Below are 22858 nucleotides of genomic sequence, written 5' to 3' on the forward strand. Positions count from 1 at the left end.
CAAACCATTCAAATCTATAATACACTAGGCTATTTAATTAAAGTTCAAATATGTAAACATTCGCGTAGATAAAAGATTTCGAAAGCGAGAGATTGTGCGTAATGGAAAATGGAAAGTCGAAATTTAATCTAATAAACAGAATTTGTCTACACGTGTATGTATTGTAAGATAATATTGAAATAATATAATAATTATGTTACTTACATCGTTGACGAAGTAATTATAACGTCGATCGCTGTTTGCGCAATTAATTTATGCGTGATTGCGATGGATATAAAAGAACGAATTTCACAAAGCACTCGTTTCGCAATATGTCGCGCACTATTCAATTAGATTTGAATTACGTCGTGCTAGATAGTTGGCGCGCTCTAAAACAGAATGCGCCACTTTACGAGTTGGGCGATAATGCAGGTTCGACATATCGATAATATAGATTCCATTAAATTAACGCTTATCACAAAATGCACATAGTTTGCTAGATATACTTATTAATTACATTGTTAATTCTCAATAATTTTTATATATGTCTTAATTCATTTTTCTTGCTTTTTATTTTATCTGACATTTTATTCAAGACACGCTAACGCACAACTTTTTCAACGCACACAATGCGTAGAATCTGTAACAGATGAGAGTTTAAAAGCAGATTTTTTTTATTTATAATAGAATTATTTATTATCACATAACAGAGCGACGCCGCGTAATATCCAATAATCAGGACTTTTTATAGTTTGCAGCCAAAGCGGAGTTATTAATAATACATAAGTTCTCTGAGGCTTTTTATATACGGGACACTGCAGGGAAAAAACATTTGCGTGAGAAAAAATTATATATATATATATATTATTAAATATTGTAAAATTTATTATTTATGCTTTCACATTTACCTGATACAATTTCGGACTCTTATCTGGAACATTATGTAAAACAAAAATATGTATTACTGGCATTAATACGTAAAGAACTTTATTTGACGATTCACATAAACGGCTATTTCTTCTATCCCAGCCGGCACCTTCCAGAAATAGTCCATAAACGTAAACACCTTCCTGTTTAGCAAATATCGGCATTATTAATTTTTACGCAAAACGTTGTATATATGTGTTGCACTAATTATTATTGCGTACAGGTGGCGGTGCCTTGATCTCCTCTGCGATATTACGCAAAACTTCATTATGAAGCGTAACATTATCCAAAGCCCATTTATGAGCCCGCGTTATTTCCTGTTTCATTGCCGTTAAAAATCCTATAAACCGAGTTTTTAATCGAGCTTAATTTCTTTTTTTATAAAATTACATAAAGAATTCGTTTTAACGTAAAAATTATATTATTTACCTTGTGGATTGAAAAATCCAGTCATCCAAAACTTTGCCGGTCTTCCACTCTGCAGCCAAGTCGAAAATTGTTGGTTTCTCTCTAATAGTTCCGTAAACCAGAAGCCCAAGGAAGTAGACTCCCATGATCGAGCTTTCCAGATTCTTGGTATTTTCGCGTCGTATATATTATCGAGAGCATCTCGCAATTCCTTTAACGCAATTCACATTTACTCGCTTTGTGAAACTTTGCTTTAACAACCGTTTAATTAGAACTTTAAGAAAATTACCTCATTCATTATAATTACACCTTCTATAGCCAACAAAAGATCCTTGAGTGTAACGCGGACCAATTTTATAACTACTTGTATCCTATCAATCTCTTGCTTTAGAAAAATATTCATTGGAGCAGCATGATTCATCGCGCGTAATCTACGATGTTAAAAAATTCGTTAATCATTTTTGTTAAAAAATAGATCGTTATATCGCTTTATTAATCGCTCGAAAAAATGATGAATAGTTCAAAACGACAAACAAATTGACGCGAACCTATTTTTAACTTGAAACATGTCGTATAGTGCTGGAATTTTTTCCAGCATTTCCTTTGCCTGTCTTGTAACAACCACCTCCCGGGATTCTGCTCCAACAGCACCCGCTTCTTTCGGCTGTACAGATATTATCGTATCCAGTACAGTCTGCGTAGTGTTACTTTGATATCTACAATGCACATATAATTTTTCAATTATTTTACGTAACTCTGCTGATTTTTATATATACGTATCTCTTTCTCCTTTCTGAAAAACATCTTACGTAATATCCGCATTTGGATGCAAGCCATATACTTGTGGCGGATCTATGGTATTCATGGTATCTATCGCTTGTAAATAATCGCTCACTTGCTTAAATATCAAGAGAGGATAACCCTTGTAAAAAACAAAACCTTCCGCAAAAAGCGCATCTGTGAACCATACTCTCGCGAAAGTATTTAACAGTCTTTTATCGTAATCGTCTGTGACACGTCCACCGTATTGCACCTCACCTATCATATAACTGTAAATATGTAATATATATGTACGATAAAAAATATTGACACACCGTCGTTAAGGTAAAGAAAGACACACGATATGAAATTTTCATTTACCGCACAATCTGCCAATTTATACCGCGCTTCAAGTCGTAATCATTCAAATGATTATTTATAAACATGCAGGACGCCAACCAGTCCGCTAAATTAAATTCGTAAGGTATATTCCATCCCAGAGGACCGAATTTCCGTCTTTCCTGAACAATCGTATGCAGAAAAGATACCGTGTATATTAGCGGTATATATTGCGCGGCGTCGCATTGATCCAGCATTTCCTGATTCATGCCGTTATACGTCGCCAACAAACCAGCGCGTACTCCTAATGCAGAAAAATCATATTATATATCCTGCTTTCATCATTTTCCTTACATAAGACGCACATATTTTTATTCAAAGATGTAAAATTAGATATCTACCTTGCGGAGATTCGTACGTATATTTGATAGACATTTGTAGCAAGGAAACGGGAAAATCTTTGTGCGGTTCCGTCGTGATCCATACGCGGAAATTCGGATGAGGTGCCTCCATCTCCAATAGAAAGTTTGCCAATTCCGCCATGTATTCTAAGCCTAAATGGCAATTCTGGCATAATGCCCAAAAACCCTATAAATTATTCCAATTAATATTTAAAGAACACTCCGAAGTAGATGAGAATTCTCCTCTATACCGCGTATGTACCTCAGTTTTCGCGCTATTCAGTAGTCGACGAGCATGAACTTCTTGACCTTGTCCCATCGATACACTTCTACAAACCATCTCCATTCTCTTCGCGAGTTGCTCGATACTATGCGTAGGATCCGATCCCATACTTAAGAAACAGATCATTGGCGTGTTTGGCCTTGATTCGCTGTGCATCGCATCCAGAAGCGTAATCGCGGGCTCTGCGTATTTCGCTCCTAAGGAAGACGCTATGTATTTCCTAGATTGCGACAACGCTCTGTCCATGCACCAAGCTCTGTAAAACGCAACATTTTGCTTAAATTTTTCAGAATATTTTATGTATTTTATATATAAAATACGTTCTCGTGTGATATTTTGCTCGGTCTTGATTTGTAAAACACAACATTAAATAGAATATATTAGAAGATTACCTAATTAAGAGCAATCGACGGAACGTGTCCAAAACGTTATAACCATCTGGTATAATTTCTTCCTCTGGTGCATCTTTGTCGAACCAATGTTTCCAAACTTTCTCGGAAGCGGGTATTTGAGATACAATGTACTGAAATTGTCGCAATGACGAGAGTGCAATCAGATTAAGCCATGTCACATCCGTAATCCATTTGCAAGGTTTCGGCTCGACTGCTTTTAGGTCCAACGCTGCGCCGCCTTTAATTAAATATTGAAACTCTTCGTGCGTAATGCTACCGCGTTGTAGATCGATTTTTAATGTCATCAACAGAATAAACATATATTTGTGTATCTCGTAAAGTCCGCGTGCTTTGTACTTAAATATATCATACGTCAGGTACTCGATAATGTAATTTATTCTTCTTTGATTGACCGGACTCTTCTCGGATCTAATCAAGAGAATTATGATTCAATTGTACGTGTCTAAAAAAAAAAAAAAATTGTTTTAAAACTCCATAAAAGGTAACACATCTCCGAAACATATTATTGACAAAGTATCCATGAATATATATCATTTTTTCTTAATTTATAATAGAAAAAGCATTACTATAAAACCTTAATTTATTATATCTCCTAAACTAATGCTCTGTCCCCCACAAATTTCTTGCGAGGTATTACTCGGAAGAACCTCCCCTACAACATATTTAAATAGCAATAATATCGAAGGTGTGTTACCTTTTATGCAGTGTTTTACCGTTTTTATTAATATTAAAAACATCTATCGCGATGCATTGTAGATCATTACGCAAAAACTATTCGTATTTACCTATCCATGGAGATATCAAATCGTTCTAAGAATTGAACGAGGGACGTTTGATACATACAGTTGACGTGCGGCATGTCACATATCAAGAAATATAAAACGCTACCACGCGTCGCAATCGGTCGGAATTCTTCGCGTGCTGTATCGATTTTTAATTCCGTATCCTTTGCGATACTCAGCTTTTCATTTACTTCCTCCGCTGTTTGCTTCGTGATATTTAATACTGACATTAATTCAACGTCTTCTATCAAAGAGCCCTTTAGAAGCATAAAAAATATTATAAAAATTATATTATTAAATTTGTATATTTCACGATTATTTAATTAACGCTTCAAAAAGTGCATACCTGTACAGTTCCTAATCTATGTAGAAGACTCGTTTCTAATTCTTTAATCTTTCTATTATTTGCGGTTACATCGGCAATCAATTGCGTTCTTTCTGTCTCCAATTCTTTTTTCTCTGTTAGAATAACTCTTCCTAAAAGTTGGTCCTCTAGACCTATGTGGACGTAAGACAATTCAAACGTAAAAAATTAAATAAATAAAATTATAATTAAAAGATATAAATTTATAAAACATTAAATCAAGAATATGTGTAACGTAATTTTACCTTTCATCGTAACAGTAAAATCGATTATAGATGCACGGGCAAAAATTTCGGGAGTATAAGAAGGATTTGGTAACTTTGTTGTGATATAAAGTCTAAAATCCTTGCTAACGTCCACTTCTTTATCACCTAATTTAACCTGTCACAATAGATTATACCAAATATAAAATTACACAGAAAGAAGTAGAAAAGCTATATCTTTCTACCTTTAAGGAAGTTCCTATTTTTATAAAATTCTTTTCCAGCAAATTATCTAATACTGGATCTAATTCTTCCCCTACATCTTGGATCAATAACGGTCGTCCTATCGATACAGAATCTTCTAAATGATTTCTGAAGTATTTGTGCGTAAACCATGTTATCTGGAAAATAAATTAAGATCTTATATATCAAACCAGTCTTATATTGTATTTTACATTTTACTTTATTATGTACTTGTAAATTAAAATCCGTTTCTTTATTTTTAATCCATGTTTTGCCTTGCAATTGTGGATCAATTAAAAGAGGATATCTCGATGCTTTCGTTACAATTATTCCATTTTGAACAGATAATTCATCGGTCGGCAAACCTTGCAAACTCCAATCGCCAATCTATATAACAAATTAAATATTTGTTTATTTAGTAAAATTTTAATTATATTTTTATAGCATGTACTAACCGTAGCTGTATCTGTCAATGTGTTAACGATATTTATGGTGACAGAAATTGGAATCTTTCTATCTTGTAAAAAGTCAAACCACTTTCTCTGCAAAAGAACTCGGAATTCTTGATTAAATGGTCCGCAGTAGGAAAGAAATCCAGTAAGTACCAATACATCTCCGACAAGACGTTCTGTTTCTGATTTAAATACAGCTACTTGCTCCGTCCATCTTGCTCTTTCCCCGGATAATCCTTCAATCATAGCGGCCGCGACATCCATTTTTGCTTGACAAGCCGCAGCTTGGTCAACAATTATCTAATAATAAATATAAGGCACGTATGTATTATATTATTATTATTTAATATATTATTATTACTATTATCGTACTTGTCGTTCCTGCATCATGGCATCAAATTCACTTTGTACGATTTTTAAAGCGTCATCTTTTTCTTTCAGCAGTTCTTCCGCCTCGAGCAAATTTCTGTTGGCTTTCTCATATTTACTTTCTTGTACAAGAAGACTTGCCTATGAATTTTTCTTTTTCTTATTATATATTTTTTAACTATATATTATTGACATTTTTTAATTTATGTCATTCTTAGAATTGATAGTTGGAGAAAAAGAAGGAGAGAAAATGTTATATACATATATCTAAATATGAAACTTTTACCTTAATATGAAATTATTTAATATGAAAATTTTCCTTTAGTTATATAAACTAGTAATTGACAATGATTATTTTTATATTGTATTAATGTTTATTAATCGGGGCATCATACCTTTAAAGGCAGCACGTCTTTATTTATTTCATAAAAAGCAACCATAGAGATAGTCCATTGTATCAGACCCGCTACGTTTCCGCAGGCTTGTTTCGCGGCTTCGTATGTATACATATGGAAATTTAAGTACGGCATCATTAAATCGACAGTTTCGCCATTTATATTATCCTTTGGAAAATTTTGTATATTATACAAAAATCTAGTATCAGCCATGACCTGCAACAAACGCAAATAATGTATGGCTTAAAATAAGAAAGCGCGTTATTTTAAAATTTGAGATTTTACCAATTAACAGAGATAGAGAGAGAGATATATATAGTAGATATTAATTGGAAATTAGTATATATGGTATTTACCTTTAAGGATTCTGTCCATGAAGATGTTAGAAATTGATGTTCGTAATCAGGTTTGACTGGTTCTAACTTTCTTCCAAATAGAATCAGAACGCAATCCATTATAAGTGTAATTAAATACGGCGGTTTAGCCAATTTACGAACAGTAGAGATATCTGCCGCTTTTATAGTCTAAAGTAGATGAATTGCTTTCGATAAACATTTGTTTTATAACAAAGATACTTAACATTAATAGAAATTATTGCTCATAATGCATTACCTGTAACGCAGCTTCAGCTTCTAACAAGGCAGGCTCCGCAGCTTTCAATTTTTGTTCTGCTACAGCCTTATCTTTCGCAATTACTTGTAGAATCGCTTCAGCTTCATCTTTCGACACTTGCACTTTTGCTTTCACACTCTCAGCTTCTCTCTTTTTCTCGTTCACAGTAATGAGAATCTGAAAATGTTATATTATTACATGTTATAAAAAGGTAAAATTACAAAATCTATAATAAAAATGAAATTTTTTTTTTTATTTGCCTATACTTACCACTTCCACTTGCACATTTTTCTCTACGATCTCTTCTTGATTTTTTTCCAATTCTTGCCGTAATATATCAACCTGAGCTGCAGCGTCAATTAATTTGCTCAGACCACTAGTCATACGTGAAGTAAGCGTATTAATATTATCCAAACGTTGCTTATACAACATTTTATAATTATCGAGAAATGTTAAAAATGATTTTGGAGTCACATATACTTGACGTCGAAATCTGCGTTTATTAAAATGAAATTAGTTCAATTATATTTTTATACAGAAACGCTGAAATAAAAGAAAGATAAAGTACCTGTCGAAATATTCTATACATGTGTCGCTTACGTCATCTTGAATATCACCTACAATTTGCATTAATTGTTGCTTTACTTCGGGGCTACATATGACTTTATATTTGTCTAAGAAATGTTCACCGACTGCGTATAGTGCGTCTCTCGGCCATCTTAAGAACCAATTTATTGTGCAACCAGATATAAGGCCAGGAAATTTTAACGCTCGAGATCTAAACTTTCCACCAATCTGTATAAATAATTCAACTTAATCAATTAAATTAACTTTAATCAACTTTATTTAGTAAGCCGAAATAAAAACGGATCTCTTTAAAAGTGACAGTAAAGGAGCTTACTGGTGAAAAACATAAAACAATATGCAAATTATTTCTCGCTCGCGATATAAAATAATCATAAAGATTGTCTTGTGTCGGCGGTCGTCGAGGATCGTCCTTCTTCATTAGCGGCGTGACAATTGTCAAAATGTCATCTAACTCGTCCTTTGGGAAAAGATTGGCCACTTCGCCGACGCTTAGCATATTATTTATATATTCTAAAAATGCTTCGTCTTTTATTTCATTGTCGGTAAAAATAAATGTGAGGCCTTTGCTACCAATACCAGCGGTGCGATATAACTTTCGTAAATCGTCCATCAAACTAGCTACGTTATAAATCCTAAAATTATATAATTACACATATTATTTTTCACACATTTTTATTCGTATATTGTATTCAAAATCAGTATTAAAAATATTTGCGCAATATTTCTATAAACATACATACATATACAAAGTAAAGATTTCAATATATTTCAAAAATAAAACCAAAATTTACTTGAATTTTATATTCAATATTTGAACATTCTTGAATATTTCTTATAATTATTTTCCATTTTCACGATTTCTACGATTAAATGTTTAATAAAATTCTAGTACTTGCCTAGATAACGTTATTTGAAAGAAGTTGAATCCCGCAATAAAGGACGCCAGTCGCGTCAGACTCTGCTTGCCGGAGCCTCCAATACCTACTAGCAATGCATTGCCTCTGGGAACTCCAAGTATTCTCGATATTCGTATCAAATGCACTAGAGCGTCGTGGAAGAAGACCAAATCAAGACGTATGCCGCGTACGTATTCATTAAATTGCTCCATATTTTGTTGAACTTTGGTGCTAACGACATCGTAACTACGAGAGGCGTGGAGATATTGATGTGAGAAATATTTCTGTTTCTTGATCTACCGGATAAAACTCTGAGATCGAAAAATCTGTACCTCGGTATCTCCTCATAAATCTTAGGTGCCTCAAATACAAAATCTTCCGGCTCGTCACCTGTTGGTTCTGGTGGTTCCCGCAAAAAATCAACAAAATAAGTCTCAATCGGAGAATAATATTGGAAATCTGGACCTAATATCTTTTCCGCGACCAACTTTAACGTATTTTGAAACCATTCTTTATCGACAGCAGTGGTGAAGCTAAAAAGGATCAGAAATTTATTGTCACGTCGCGATAATTAAGCGAAAATATTTCGTAAGAATAACGAACCGATCCGCTATCACGCGTATGCATTCGTGCTCCCACAATTTCAGCAGCGTCGTTATAGATTCGCATTCAGCTCTTTCTATTCTAAGTAAACCCCCCCAAATACGGGACAGATCACGCAAGTTAAAAACGTAATGGAATTTTGCTGGAGTCGGTAACATTTTCCCTTTGGTTTGCTGCCATAGTATTCGTGTCAATGGTACAAGCTTCGGCAAGAAATTGACGATGGTTTCAGAGAATCTCGTGATGCAAAAGTAGCCTTGGCCGATAAGGCCTGCGATTGTTACAAATTTAATTGAATAAATTATTACATTTTTATGGTGTTTCGTTACTGAACGTTTCCTTACTGAAAATTGTATCCATAGATTTATTGGATGGTAACGTGCAATTAAAAATATTGAATTGTCGTTTTAATCGCGGTGGGATATCGTTTCGTCCTCCACCCGGATGATGCATCGCGGCAAGTAACATAATATCTTGCATAGTGCAAAAGTCACCCGGTTTATCCAGAGAATAAAATCCTTTGTATTCCATTAACTGACGGACAACCTCGTTTGTAATTTGATCGCCCCATTCGTTTATGGCCGGCATATTTATATCATCGATAAAAATGCTCATTTTACGCCCACCAGGGGGACCGTAAGTAGTACCCACTCGCTTTTCGACGTAACTCTCAAATACGCGCTGGAAAAAAAAAAGATCTTTCAATTTAAGTAAAATAATTTAAAATATAATTGTGGATATAAATCTTAAAAACTTGAATTTAAAGTGTTTAAAATTTATTTACACTCAGAGTTGTTACCTGAACCATATTTGGCGTGGATGCTGAAGAAAAGTTAAAAAATTTATTCAAATGATATTCAGGATCATGCTTAGACATGTAGCTTTTCATCATTACGCTTTTCGCGGTACCCTCTTCGCCTATTATGCGATTAATTTATTTAATGCATTCACATTTACTAAAATTATCGAAAATATACTAATTTCATTTACCTATCAAGAGTACTGCTTTTCCCTTCTTCGCTATGATATCGATTAGATATAACGTTCTTGTATTATCGACGTTAGGCACAAGAATAGTGTGGTATTCCAAGACACGATCTGAAGGATATTCGAATTCTGACACCATTTTACTCCAATGTATCCATTTTCCGTCGTCTGATACTAGGTACTCAAAAATAGTTTCATCTTCCTATCAAATATATATAGACCGTAAAGAGATCAAGAATGCTACATTATTTCGGCAAATTAAATAATGGATCATAAAATTATATATCATACGAACCGTATAATTCGGCCAGTTACAATTTGATTCATGATTTACAAGATATTCTTGTAATGCGAGTCGCCCATCAAGTTCTAATACAGCACCAAGGCTCCACATGAGAGAGAACAGAAATAGTTTTTCGATATGATGTTGAGGCAATATTTCTGTAAATTAGAATTTTAATTAAGTATTTAATAAGTATTTAAGTATTAGAAGCTAACTATAAATCCTAACTGATCTTAATCTGTTGCTACTGTGTAGATTATACGTCTTATTAGAATAGAAATACTAACAAACTAAAAACATATTAAAAGATAAAAGAATATTATAAAACTGCAAAGATACATGGGAAAGGATGCGTAAAGAAAACAACGAGATAAATACGGTTTGATAAAGTGATTGCTGTTTATAATGCTGATATTGTATAGCCATTTCTAGTAAATAAATATTTGAATACAGAGGAGAATATCACATATTTACTGGTTGGATCAGAATTTCCGATATTCAAACCTTCCAATAGGTCAATACATTGCCGTATATAAAGCGCTTCTAAGAGCGTTATTTTTGCATGAAGCTTTGTTTGAACGAACGTATGCGCATCGCCGTATATTTTATGAAACAACATTCGTAACACTTCAGCTTCATTGGTGGAACATTTTTTGAGCCAACCCTATAAAAAGTATTGCAACATCAAAATGGGTTTCCGCGGGTGAAATATCGTTATGACGAAAACCCTGAATCCATATTACCTCTAAAATTGAATTCCATTTTAGCACAGAAGCACTAACAAAGACCATTCCCATGCGCGATATGGTCGCCGGAGACGCGTTATCCACATTGTCAGGTTCGAACACTAATTTCGTATTCGCTGCCATAATAATGCGATCTCCATTTGCTAATGTCAACGTTTTATTGTCATCCAGAACGGAATTCAAATTTTCAATCCATACCGCATCGACAGGACCGTCCAATACAATCCATAAACTCTCTGTTTTCTTCGTTTGCATACATCTTCGCCATATAGTAGAAAATATACCGTCCGTCCAATCGTTCGTTGCGACATCGAGTTTTCCAAACATTTGAGATGCAGTTATCGCCTATCAATATTTTTTTATTAACTCAGAGAAAAATTATTTCTATGTTGAAATGTTTGATACATAATGAAGACGTATTTAGTTGACGAATACCAACTTTTGGATTCATTCTAATTTCTTTATGTGGTATACCCATCTCTGTTAGAGCTCTCATCAGCGCCAACATGCATTGCGTTTTACCAGATCCCGTTGGTCCCAAAACCATCAAACCGTGGCGAACGAGCGATGTTTCGTATAGCTATAGAAATGTACAACATTATTGCCATTCATCTTTCTTCAATGATAATATAATATATGTTAATTTTGCGTATTTATCCCACACTTGAAAGCAATTAAAAAGAAATTTTATTTTCTTTCGGAAAGACCTAAATATATGTGAGATAATATCATACACATATGTTACAAATATCAGATATACCTGTACAGTTTTTAAATTCCATTCGCTATGATTCATTATGCCAAGAGCAACTGTAGCATTAGCAATCGCTTTCTGTAACTCTTTATACGTTTGTACCGTTAGCTTAATACCCGGAAACATGTCCTCGATAAGCGACATAAAAAGAGACTCATCTTCATCCACTAATTTAGATAAGTTCATATCGCTAAAAAAAATAAACGCAGAAGTACGTCACCTCTTTCTGTACTCGAACAATTTCTCAAGATAAGATTATAACAATTGTATGTGCTTTTGTACCGTAATACTCTCATAAGTGTGGTCTCCTCGGAATCGGTGGGATGCGCGCGTTTTTGTGCACCAAGCGTCCGTAAACACGATAAAATATTTCTTAATCCAAAATCATAATGCACTTGCTTGCTGAGCTGCTCCTCGCATAATTTATACAACGTGAAAAATTTCCGCGATAATACTATGTTCTCTTTGAAGCCACATGCTGCAAGTTTTACTCGCATTATGATCTGTGCAAACAAAATTAAATTAAATTCACGCAATGTAGCTGTTATATTTTAAGTTTTATGAATTATAAATCCGTTTTCTCTCTATATCTGGAAGCGTAACTTTGTAATGATATAATGTACAGAAGTGGAAGACAATAATAATAATTTCATTCTACTTGTCTGTCAGGAACCATCATAGCCACGCTTCTAAACTGTATTTTCAAATTTTCCGGTAATTCTTGTCGACCAGCATACCCAGGATTCATAGTAATAAATATTCCAAATTCGTAGTTGAGTTCATACGTTTCGCCATCGCTGCAAATGAAGCTTATCAGTTTACTAGAAACGTCACGTCGTTTATAATTTAAAAATACAAATGCTATTCATAGTAAATTGAGATGTATATTAACAATTGAATAATTTTCAATTAAAATGAGCGAATTAAAAAGAAACGATAGAACATTATACAAAGATATACATTTTTTAAATCTTTTAACACAATATAATAAAAATAATTTGACATGATAAATAACTATGGGTTTGTAAAATTGTTTGTGTACCTAAACAAGAAACTCATTTTTCGTTCTTTTCGCGCATTAAGCACGATTGCTATTTGTTGTGCGGCAACGGATAATACTGGTAGATCAATTCGATTAAATTCGTCAAAGCATCCCCAGCTACCTGATTGCGCCAGTCCCTTAAATATTCTGCCTAAACCACGAAAATCCATTTGATCGGAGCAATTAAATACAACAACGTATTTTCCTAGCGCTTTCCCCATGTCTTTCGTTGTTTCCGTTTTACCCGTGCCAGCAGGACCCGCGGGAGCTCCACCGAAATTCATTCCTAAGAGAAATATTTGTAGGGATAATAATAAATGAGGGAACATAAATAACGGTGTAAATGCCATCACACTTTTCACATATCATACCCACAGCCTGCGCTAACGTTATGTAACATCTGTCTGTAAGCGGCGTAATTGCGAGACGATCTGTGCAACCCAAAAATTCATTTTGATAAATAAATTCCACATCGGTTATTCTGATTGTGACATTTTCTGATTCGTCGTTGTAGTAGAATCGACACTGTTTTAACCATTCGAAATCATGTATATTTCGAATTCTGAGACGACACAGATCGTCAAATATGTCTCTGAAAGATTTATTTCGCGATTTAAATTTAACGATCATTATTACGTTATAATTACTAGAAACAAATATTTAAAAGCGATACCTTTGATGCACATGTATTGTTATTAAACATTCGTATTTTGCTCTAGAATATTTGGTAAGATCCTTAACTGTTACTTCTATAAGACTGTTTAACAAATCTAAAAACCACTGATTAGTTCTTTTCATTATCGTCCTGTCACGTTTGGCTGTTGTGACTGCTATTTCGGAATCGCGCGTCCACAAAACTTGTAACGCTAATAAACCCACCTACAGAAAATAAAAATGTAAATAAAATTACATATATTAAATCCAAATTTTTCTTTTAATTATGTACGTAATATAATATTTGTTCTAATTATTGTATATGTGTGATATATTTGTATGCACATCATCTTACTTGTAAAACAGAGTTTTCTATCAACGACAAGATATCAAATTCAGGCACATAAAATGACTGCAATCCTAACGAAATTACGACGCCAACGGATTGTTGATGGACCGTTAACAAGGTATTTAGCCAATTCTCCACGCCTCCTGTACATGCAACTTCCTTTTCTAACACTATTTCTTCATTTTCCCGCGAATACATTGCTACAATCTTTTCATATTCCTTTTCGGAAAACTTTAGCTATAAAATATAATAAACTTTCTGTACAAACTTTCTATACATACCATATAAGGCTACAGGGACGATAAAAAGTATTTTTGCAAAGTATATGGCAAGATTGTCGTAATTATTTTATTTTGTCAATGCGTTAAATTTTGTCTTATTACCTTTGCTATATTATCGAAAAATCCGTCAAGATAATTCTGTATTGTGTGACAGTCTGCTGCTTGTCCAAGTATCTCCAACATGGTAGGATCAGATATAAAACAGAATCTCGGGAAAATAACTCGTTTCGTCTCTAGATAACTATATTAGTAAAATTTGTTGATTAGATTTGACAATTTAATCTAAGGTATAATTATTTTATTTTACTGATAATATGTGTACCCGCTAAGAGATTTTTGGCACGATTCTAGTTGTTCTAATAAATGAGGTAAAAACTGGCTCATGGTTTCATCTCCAATACACGTTTCTACCGCGTTCAATTTCTCATGAGCGCGAAGCATAAGCTTGACCCAAGATTTATCAATGGCCTAAATAATAATAATAATAATAATAATAATAATAATAATAATAATAATAATAAATGTTTAGATTATTCCTCATTGATAAAATTGCGATCTTCTCGTAATCTTTTTTACATTAAAACGCTTCGCTTCAGTAGGCAGTTGCTTTGATATATCACCGCCGATAAATACTGCTTCTAGATAAGCCCATAAATTCTGTACCGTTAACCATTTCGCCAATATTTCTGACGTATTACTAAGCTTAGTCTGCCATAACTGAATCTCTTTCTTAAACGGTGCGTTGTAACTGCATAACATTCGATCAATATATAGGGAATGTGTATTATATTAAACCACACAAATATGATTTTAGTTTTAAATATATATTTATTATACCGATTTGCCAGCAAGGAACTTATAATCATTAAACTGTCTTCAAGCTGTGCTATTATTTCAATCGTTTCGATACCTTTTAACATTAATTCGCCTCTTTGTTTGAAGCTGGAAAATTGCAGATTCACAATCGCCCAATCTGCAATTATCTGCTTCAATTTAAATTCGATATCTTGCTCCTTTACTGCACTAATACATATGTCCTATAATTTTCGAATATACTATTTATACTTTGTAGAAAAAATATAATTTAAACAATAATTAACAGTTATTAAATTTTGCAAGAATTATTTCTTTAGATATACCTCCACATCATCTTTGTATATTAGCAATGGTGCTTGCATAACGTTTGCCAAGGTGAAAGTTTCAGATTCCACATCAAAAAAATAATGACACAACTTTGATAATTTCTCCCAATGTCTGTCTTTCATAGCTTTATTAGCCATCATCTCTAATAATGGACACATTTCGTTAAAATCATCGATCTTCTTTTTTAAGTCAATATATGCTGGCCATTCTCTCATAGCTTTCGGTAATCTTCGACATCTAAAAATTATATTGTAGTATTTTATTACAAGAATTTTATATAAGTTTATATAATTAAATTTTTATTATAAATAAAATAACCCTTACTTGTTTTGGAATTCGGCCAATTCAGTTTCAATCGCCTCGATATCAATTTCAGACCACGGAATATCATAGTAGCTGTCGATAATACGCATAACTTGTAAGTACAACGTATACAACTTTTGCAATAAATTAATCTCTCTTTTTCTCTGTTGCAGAACTGGATATTCCGTTACTCCTATACCGAATAAGCTTTCGCCACTGCTATAGGTTTCATATCTTTCCCATAATTCTTCAAAGCGTGCTTGGAACAGGATAAGTCTTGAAATGGTTAATACACGAAAAATAAAATATTGTTATCAACATATTGCTTCACACATTTAAAAAAAAAAATTTTTTTTTATTAAAATTGAATCTTCTTTTAATATCGATATATAGACCAATTTCTCAGTATATTTATACAAATTAATACAATTAAATAATCGTGAAACATCATACCGTTCGCTGGCTTCTTTTGCAGGTATCCCTTCAACCATCGGGCCATTAACTTCGAAATCCATGTCGAATTGCATCACTTTCTCTTTAAGAACTGCAACTCCATTAATGAGTTCTTTTCTCAATGGCTCTTGCATCTCGCATATAATTGCTTGAACTTGTTTCGTCTACGAAAATATGGATATTATTCATATTCGCGTAATTTTAAAACATTGTTTTTATTAATGCAAGCAACATGATGAAGTATACGAAAATATACTGAATAGAATTAAGTAAAAGCAACAAATTAATACCATATTAAGCATGTTGCTAAAATTATATCTCAATCCGTCTACTATATCTTGATCTTCCTTCAATATATCTATGTCAAATTTTGCCATCAACGTGTAAGTCTCTTCAATTAGAATCAGTTCCATGTCTAATAATATAAAGTCGTCTCGTACTTCTCCCAAGCATTTCATTGCAACTCTAACATCTTCTAAATCTTTAATATTCCTGGAGAGAACTTTGTTCTTTTCAGAAATATAGTCTGTTATAGTTTGCAATTTTTTTTTGTAGCTATTTGATAAAATAATACCCAACGATCTCTTCCACGCACTTGCTTCGACAAAGAATGCTAATTTCAATTTATCTGTAAAATAACTTCTTACAGAAATCTCGAAAACAATTTCTTTAATATATTTAAATTGAATATTAATATAAATAATTATCATTGTTATTTTTTAATGAGATGAATATATCTAAAATATGTTTGCTAAAAAGATAACATTTCTAGCAATATCACTTTCACATACTTTTACATACTTGTATTGATTTGAAGAGGACCAAGTATGTGCCGATCAGGTAAATTCTGGATTTCTGTCATTAAATCTTCATATTCCATAAATTTCTCTTTGATTTCTTGTATAAAAGGTTTGGAGTCAACAAACGCTTGTATTATCTCATTTCTATTATCTGCCCATATGTAGGAATATCGCAAATATGACTAAAAAATAAATAATTATATTTAATACAGATTATCATCTACGTAATATTATAAATGTAACTGAGTTACACATTATATTAAATTTTTATACATTGCCAACTTTGGAGACATCATCTCTCAACATTAATATTAAACCTTGTAGACTCATTGAGCTCCGTATTATCTCTTTATGATCTGATACACTTTGAAAATAGGTATTGAACAGATCTTCTTTATCTGCTTAAGATACAAAAATTATAATCAATATAAATAATCAAAAATATGTTACATAAATATCTACTTTCTTTATCAGTAGATGATAGAAAGATTTATTTAAAAACTTTGTATATTAATATATTGATATAAAAAATATACCGATATTTTTCTCTCTCTTCTTTTAGTAATATATTTGTCAGATATATTTATTATTAACATTTAATTTGAATATTTCACATAATATTATAATTTACCTTACCAAGCGCTTTAGCCTGCATATTTGTAGAATATCGCTGTCCCCACATGAACACTTTCTTATGTGTTTCTACAATATTCGTTATAACTTTACCGAAATAGTTTTGTAATTCTTCTATCGATGGGATGATTATAATATTCGGTATTTGTAAAACAAAATATGTCATCATTATCGGAGTTTCTTGCTCATCTATTTCAAGATCTTCAACTAACACGCTAAAGTATAATTCATATAAATTGACAATTTTATCATCAATATAAAACTATAAAATAAAAATATAGTATAATGAGACAAATATGAGTATGTATAAAAATGTGTGTATTATCTCAATACCTCATAATAGTCGCTTTTTGTTTTAATAAGTCTAAAGAATTCTTTGTACACTTTACCAAAGCTTCTATCAGTTTATTATTGAAATGTGCAAAGAGTTCCATGCAATCATTATGCACTTGATTTATTTTAACTTTATTCGTTCTTTCGATATGACCAAAGCCTATATTTGATTAAATCGTTACTTAATCGTAACATAGAATAATACGCATCGTCATAATTATACTTTGAAAAAATATAATACCAGGTTCGAAAGGTCCCTGTATCAATTTGTTCTCGGATCCCGCTTGTCTTTGAATTTTTTCGGGATCCATCCACTCATATTTAATATCTTGCACGGTAGGATCAGTTACAAGATCCATAAATTTATTAATGATTGTGAAAACAGCTTTTTCCGCTGCTGAAGATTTTACCTCCAAGTCAATTGCTATTTTATCTCGAAAAGCTATGTTATCGGCTAAAAATTGTTCTGGATTTTTCGGTTGCTTATCTAATTGAAGTAATATTGTTTCCGCAATAGACTCAAATACTTCATCCACTCTTGCTTCTTTCATATCTGTCACTTCTTTCAGAAATATCTCTGCATTCTGAATCGTTTCCTCTATCTTAGTGCATACTTTAGGGATTTTTAACGAGGACCACGTAATTACTGACAGACAAGGATAAAAAGCAATTTCGAGGTTGACGAGTGCAAACTTCATTAAATTTAAAAATATGATCGGGATGGAGCGTCTGCGCGCACAAATAATGAATACATAAAAATATATATATATATATATATACAAAAAAAGCTTAGATCAATAATTATGAAATAAATTTATATACCTAAGGGAATCATTTCTCTGAAGCATTTTTTTCACTCTCTCGTAGGATAAAAATATATTTTTTTTACAAAAGATTAAAATTTGTATAAAATCTGGTACTTCTAATCCAAATTTAGACATATGTTCCGATTCCCGTATCACTTCATATATGTAAGAATCGAAATTTAAACAGTACTTATTTGTTTTCGGATGACGCACAAGCATAGATGATGATAATGCGAGACGAACCTAGCACAATTAAAAATTGTATTAATATGACATTATTATATCCCTTAATTATATCTCTGAGAATTTAAATTCCAGTTTCTGAGAATTTAAAGTTTACTTATTCTAATTTTTACATCCATAGCACATTTTACATTTTTTAATATAAATTTTAATTAGAGAAATACTATATCGATTAAATCTATTTCTCTCTAAAGAGAAACACAAAAAAGATACATTTATCTAAAATTCCAGATTGCATATAATTTAGGAATTTTTGACTAGCATCCTAATTAATTTAAGTAATAATGTTAAACTTACAATGTTAGCCGAATCATACCACGCTTTGTGATATATTAACTCGTAATGAATAAATGCACCGACTAGTGCATTATATATTTTAACGCACTTCTGCATAGAATCATATGTAATTACTCTCTGGTGCGATCTAAACATGTTCATAGGAATCTCAATACGTTTATACAATTGCCGAATCCATAGGATTCTACCAGCGATAGGTGGAATATTCTTTGATATAGGTGGATCGGATCTATCTTCATTATATCTATCGCGAATATTCTCAATTTCACTTTCGTACATTGCGACGAGTTCTAAACACTTTCTATCAATTCTCAATTGCTTAAGATTTAATTTTTGAAATCTGAAAGAGAGCATATAATGGATAATATAATATATTTTTACGTGTGACTAAATAATATAAAAAAAAGTTTACACATATACTACCTAGCTATCAATTCTAAGCTCTGTGTTATATTTGGTTGAAGAGAAACACGATTATAAAAGAACGTTCTAAGCTCCATATCCGTCTCCGCTACGCTCTTTTTAAATTCATCGTAATCAGAATCAAAATATGGTTTTCTGTGATCCAAAGGATCATATTTTTGCGAGGAAATCTTTTTAAAATAATTTGTATATTTTTGCGCGTATGTGTCAATTCCTTCGATGGTCGAACTATGCAGAATGGAATACATTCGTGTTGTTTCAAGAATATCCATGATCTATGTTATCGGAAATAAAAGTTACTATAATAACGTGATTATGCACAGATATTATGACATACTTTTACTTTTATTTATTACTTACTCACTTTTATTATTCTCGTCTTAAAAGTGCCAAACTTTCCAAAAACATACATTTCGGATACCTCAAAAGGCTTTTCGTCTGAGGATTCTTCGACCTTTTTGCACATATCGTCGTAACACTTATGATATATCTCACATAGCTTAATACAATCCTGTATAACGATATTACACTGATTTTATTGTTTTAATTGTAAGATTGATTAAAAGAAAAAAAGGATAGAAGACATTAATTTTATACATTTTTGTTTGATTATCACCTTTATCTTAGATATCATAATATGTTTCGACTCATCCCAAATACTCAGTTTTCCATTCTCCGTCAAATATGCTTTACATGCTAATATCATTTGATTTGTTATCTGAATAAAGATTATACAAATTAACGCAATGTAATAAAAAATAAATAACTTATAATATACTTGATTATAATATAATTATAATTTTTTTCTATTATGGTAATCTTTAAAAAATAATTTGATGATTAAAAAATAAATAAAATTTTGATTAATTTTTCGCAATTAATATACTTGAAAAGTAATTTGAATATTATTTAATTATTGATTTTACAGGAAAATACCTTTACATATACTGCGGTTACCATCTTTCTCGTATTGAAAAATCGCGAAGTAGTATAAATCATTCTTATTGCATACATGAGAGCGGGTAAATGATCTCCTATTTTCGTTGGATCTAATCTGTACAACGGCTGTGTAAATTTTTCTAAGGCGTATAAATATTTCACGTTATCTTGTGATAGAATATGGATCTTTGTTACATGATCTCCTAATATTTTCCATTTCTATATATAAAATATAATGAATTAAAATTAATGATATGTATGCATTACTATTATATATTTATAACTTATTAATTATTTTTCTTTTTTAACATTTGGTTTCTTAAATACTTGTAAATACTTATTTTTCTTACTCATTAAACCAACAATATTTTTATTTTATATATAATATACAACATTTAGTGCAATATGTATTACGGATTTATACCTTAATAAGTTTTGACTTCGCTTCCGTTAATAATTGTATAAATGATCGAGTATAAGGAGACTTTATGTGATTTATTATCGATGAAAATTGAGCAAACAATCTTCTCCAATAAGCAAGTTCCGCGGATGGTCCTACAGTTTCAGTTTCCCTACGCAATTGTTGACTCTCAACAATGGCCTATGCAAAATCATTTTTGAAAAGTTGCAAAATTTTATTAACAGATATGATCGGTAAAAAATCACGCACCCGTTCCATCAATTTTTTCCATATTTTAACATCAGCCTCTGCTGCTTCAATAACGTCCAATTTACAAATGTTCTCTTTAATATTTTCAGGCTGCGCCAAATACTTTTGATAAAGATCCCAATTAATTTGAAAGCATATAATATTTTCCAAATCTATCTTTGTCACTATAGAAAGAAAGAAAACAAGGATTATTTCATATATCTAGAAGAAATACATTGATAATTACGATAATTGAATAAATTATAACATACTATTAAGAAATTCACAAAAATCTCGAAAATCGCCTATAAAATCATCCTTTATCTTTTCGCCAGCTTCACTTCTCGACAATTCTCCCCATTGCGTATTAGCAATTAACGTTTGTCCGTGTAAACGCGAAATTAAACCAGATATACCTGCCAGTGCACTGTGAGATGTATGATCTATTTCGGCATAGGCGTAATACGTTTCCTATGTAGAAAATAAAATAAAGAGCAGCATGAAAAATTTTGGAGAAAACACTAAGAAAAGAAAAAGGTATTATACATAAATTGCTCCGTGAAACTGAATACAATCTCATGTACGAATATGTGAAAGTGAATTAAAATATATTATTTATGTTTTGTAAATACATATATTGCGCTATCAATCCAAAAATACGATGTAAATTCAACAGAGTTTACGATGAGAGCTTTTAACCGAGATACTTACGTCAAGTAACTGCTTGATTCCGAATTCAAGATTTGACTTTAATCGATAAACTATGACGCATTTGCCCGAAAATTCTTCGGTAGTACCATCTGTTATGCAGCAACGTATAACTTGCTGTTCTTTGCTGAATTGCGGGATCCATCGCCCAGATTCTGTGTGATAAATCTCGTATATATCACGGTATAATATGAAACAGCGTAATTATCGCCGTTAACGTCATATCAAATAATATATATTAAATACAATAATCGCGATCAATATCATATTAAATACAATGATTGTTTTGTACCGAATGCCGGGGGATTCATAGGTTGAAAATAGACAATAATAGCTTGTTTTCCACCCTCGGCGAAGAAACTGCTAAATACGTTTACGTAGTCATCTTTGTCGAGAATTCCTTCTTCCAGCACTTCAGCATCTGTATTCAAAATATATGCCGCTGTTTCTAAGACGTGTCGATGTGTAACTTTTAATAACCCTTGCCTGGCATTACGAATCTCCTTAAATTTTGCCTAAAAAAATAAAAGGATTTATGTATAATGGAAAACAGACTTTTTTCTAAAAATCACGTAACATTTTAGCAAAAAGATTTTAAATGCTGTTAATGTAAATAAATTTTTCTTTTGTATATTTATGTATTTATTTATTCTCTTCATTATTTCGTTATATGATAAATTTTTAAACAAGCATTTTCCAAATATTTTATGTTTGTGGTTACATTATTAAATATTGTAATAATATTCAAGGAAAATATATGTACGATATAAGTATATTGAGACTATTTAAAAAAAATATATATATTAAACCCGCAAACTTACGAGTCGCTCCTTTGTACTTTCCGTAGGCAAATCTTCCCGTGAACCGATTCTTCTTTTCACTAATTGAGCAATACGTTGGTCGATAGCCGGTTTCGTGTAATCTCGCGATATGGGATACGTATTTGCCATTATTATAAGAAAAAGAAATTGTAAATATTACGATGTTTAGTAAAAGACTTTGAAGAAGCTGGAAGA

General features: G+C 32.0%; 1 protein-coding gene across 1 annotated transcript; it reads right to left on the minus strand.

Moving 5' to 3' along the window:
- Positions 1-668: 668 nt before the first annotated feature.
- Kl-3 (dynein heavy chain 8, axonemal kl-3) lies at positions 669-22792 on the minus strand. Its single transcript, XM_070299607.1, has 66 exons — positions 22664-22792; positions 22135-22357; positions 21846-21997; positions 21407-21605; positions 21156-21319; positions 20910-21086; positions 20483-20704; positions 20163-20264; positions 19911-20057; positions 19547-19821; positions 19124-19463; positions 18600-18826; positions 18019-18506; positions 17778-17937; positions 17448-17659; positions 17085-17212; positions 16813-16993; positions 16302-16639; positions 16012-16175; positions 15580-15834; positions 15252-15492; positions 14950-15149; positions 14689-14860; positions 14435-14580; positions 14215-14353; positions 13838-14068; positions 13502-13707; positions 13200-13420; positions 12829-13114; positions 12445-12583; positions 12069-12289; positions 11793-11976; positions 11472-11612; positions 11030-11377; positions 10761-10950; positions 10299-10444; positions 10007-10205; positions 9816-9934; positions 9361-9697; positions 9017-9287; positions 8746-8946; positions 8414-8659; positions 7831-8149; positions 7498-7724; positions 7200-7422; positions 6930-7106; positions 6674-6841; positions 6318-6533; positions 5926-6063; positions 5557-5853; positions 5333-5488; positions 5104-5259; positions 4901-5036; positions 4638-4789; positions 4295-4548; positions 3489-3917; positions 3076-3352; positions 2814-3000; positions 2455-2716; positions 2124-2363; positions 1863-2030; positions 1604-1745; positions 1336-1525; positions 1128-1246; positions 888-1049; positions 669-794 (listed from the first exon to the last, which is right to left on the minus strand). Exons 1-66 carry the CDS (start codon positions 22790-22792, stop codon positions 669-671), a joined length of 13788 nt encoding a protein of 4595 aa, XP_070155708.1.
- Positions 22793-22858: the final 66 nt, after the last annotated feature.

This window comes from Polyergus mexicanus, unplaced genomic scaffold, assembly GCF_030449975.1.
Source record: "Polyergus mexicanus isolate NDT 795.1 unplaced genomic scaffold, iyPolMexi1.0 SCAF_7, whole genome shotgun sequence".
NCBI classification, from domain to species: domain Eukaryota; kingdom Metazoa; phylum Arthropoda; class Insecta; order Hymenoptera; family Formicidae; genus Polyergus; species Polyergus mexicanus.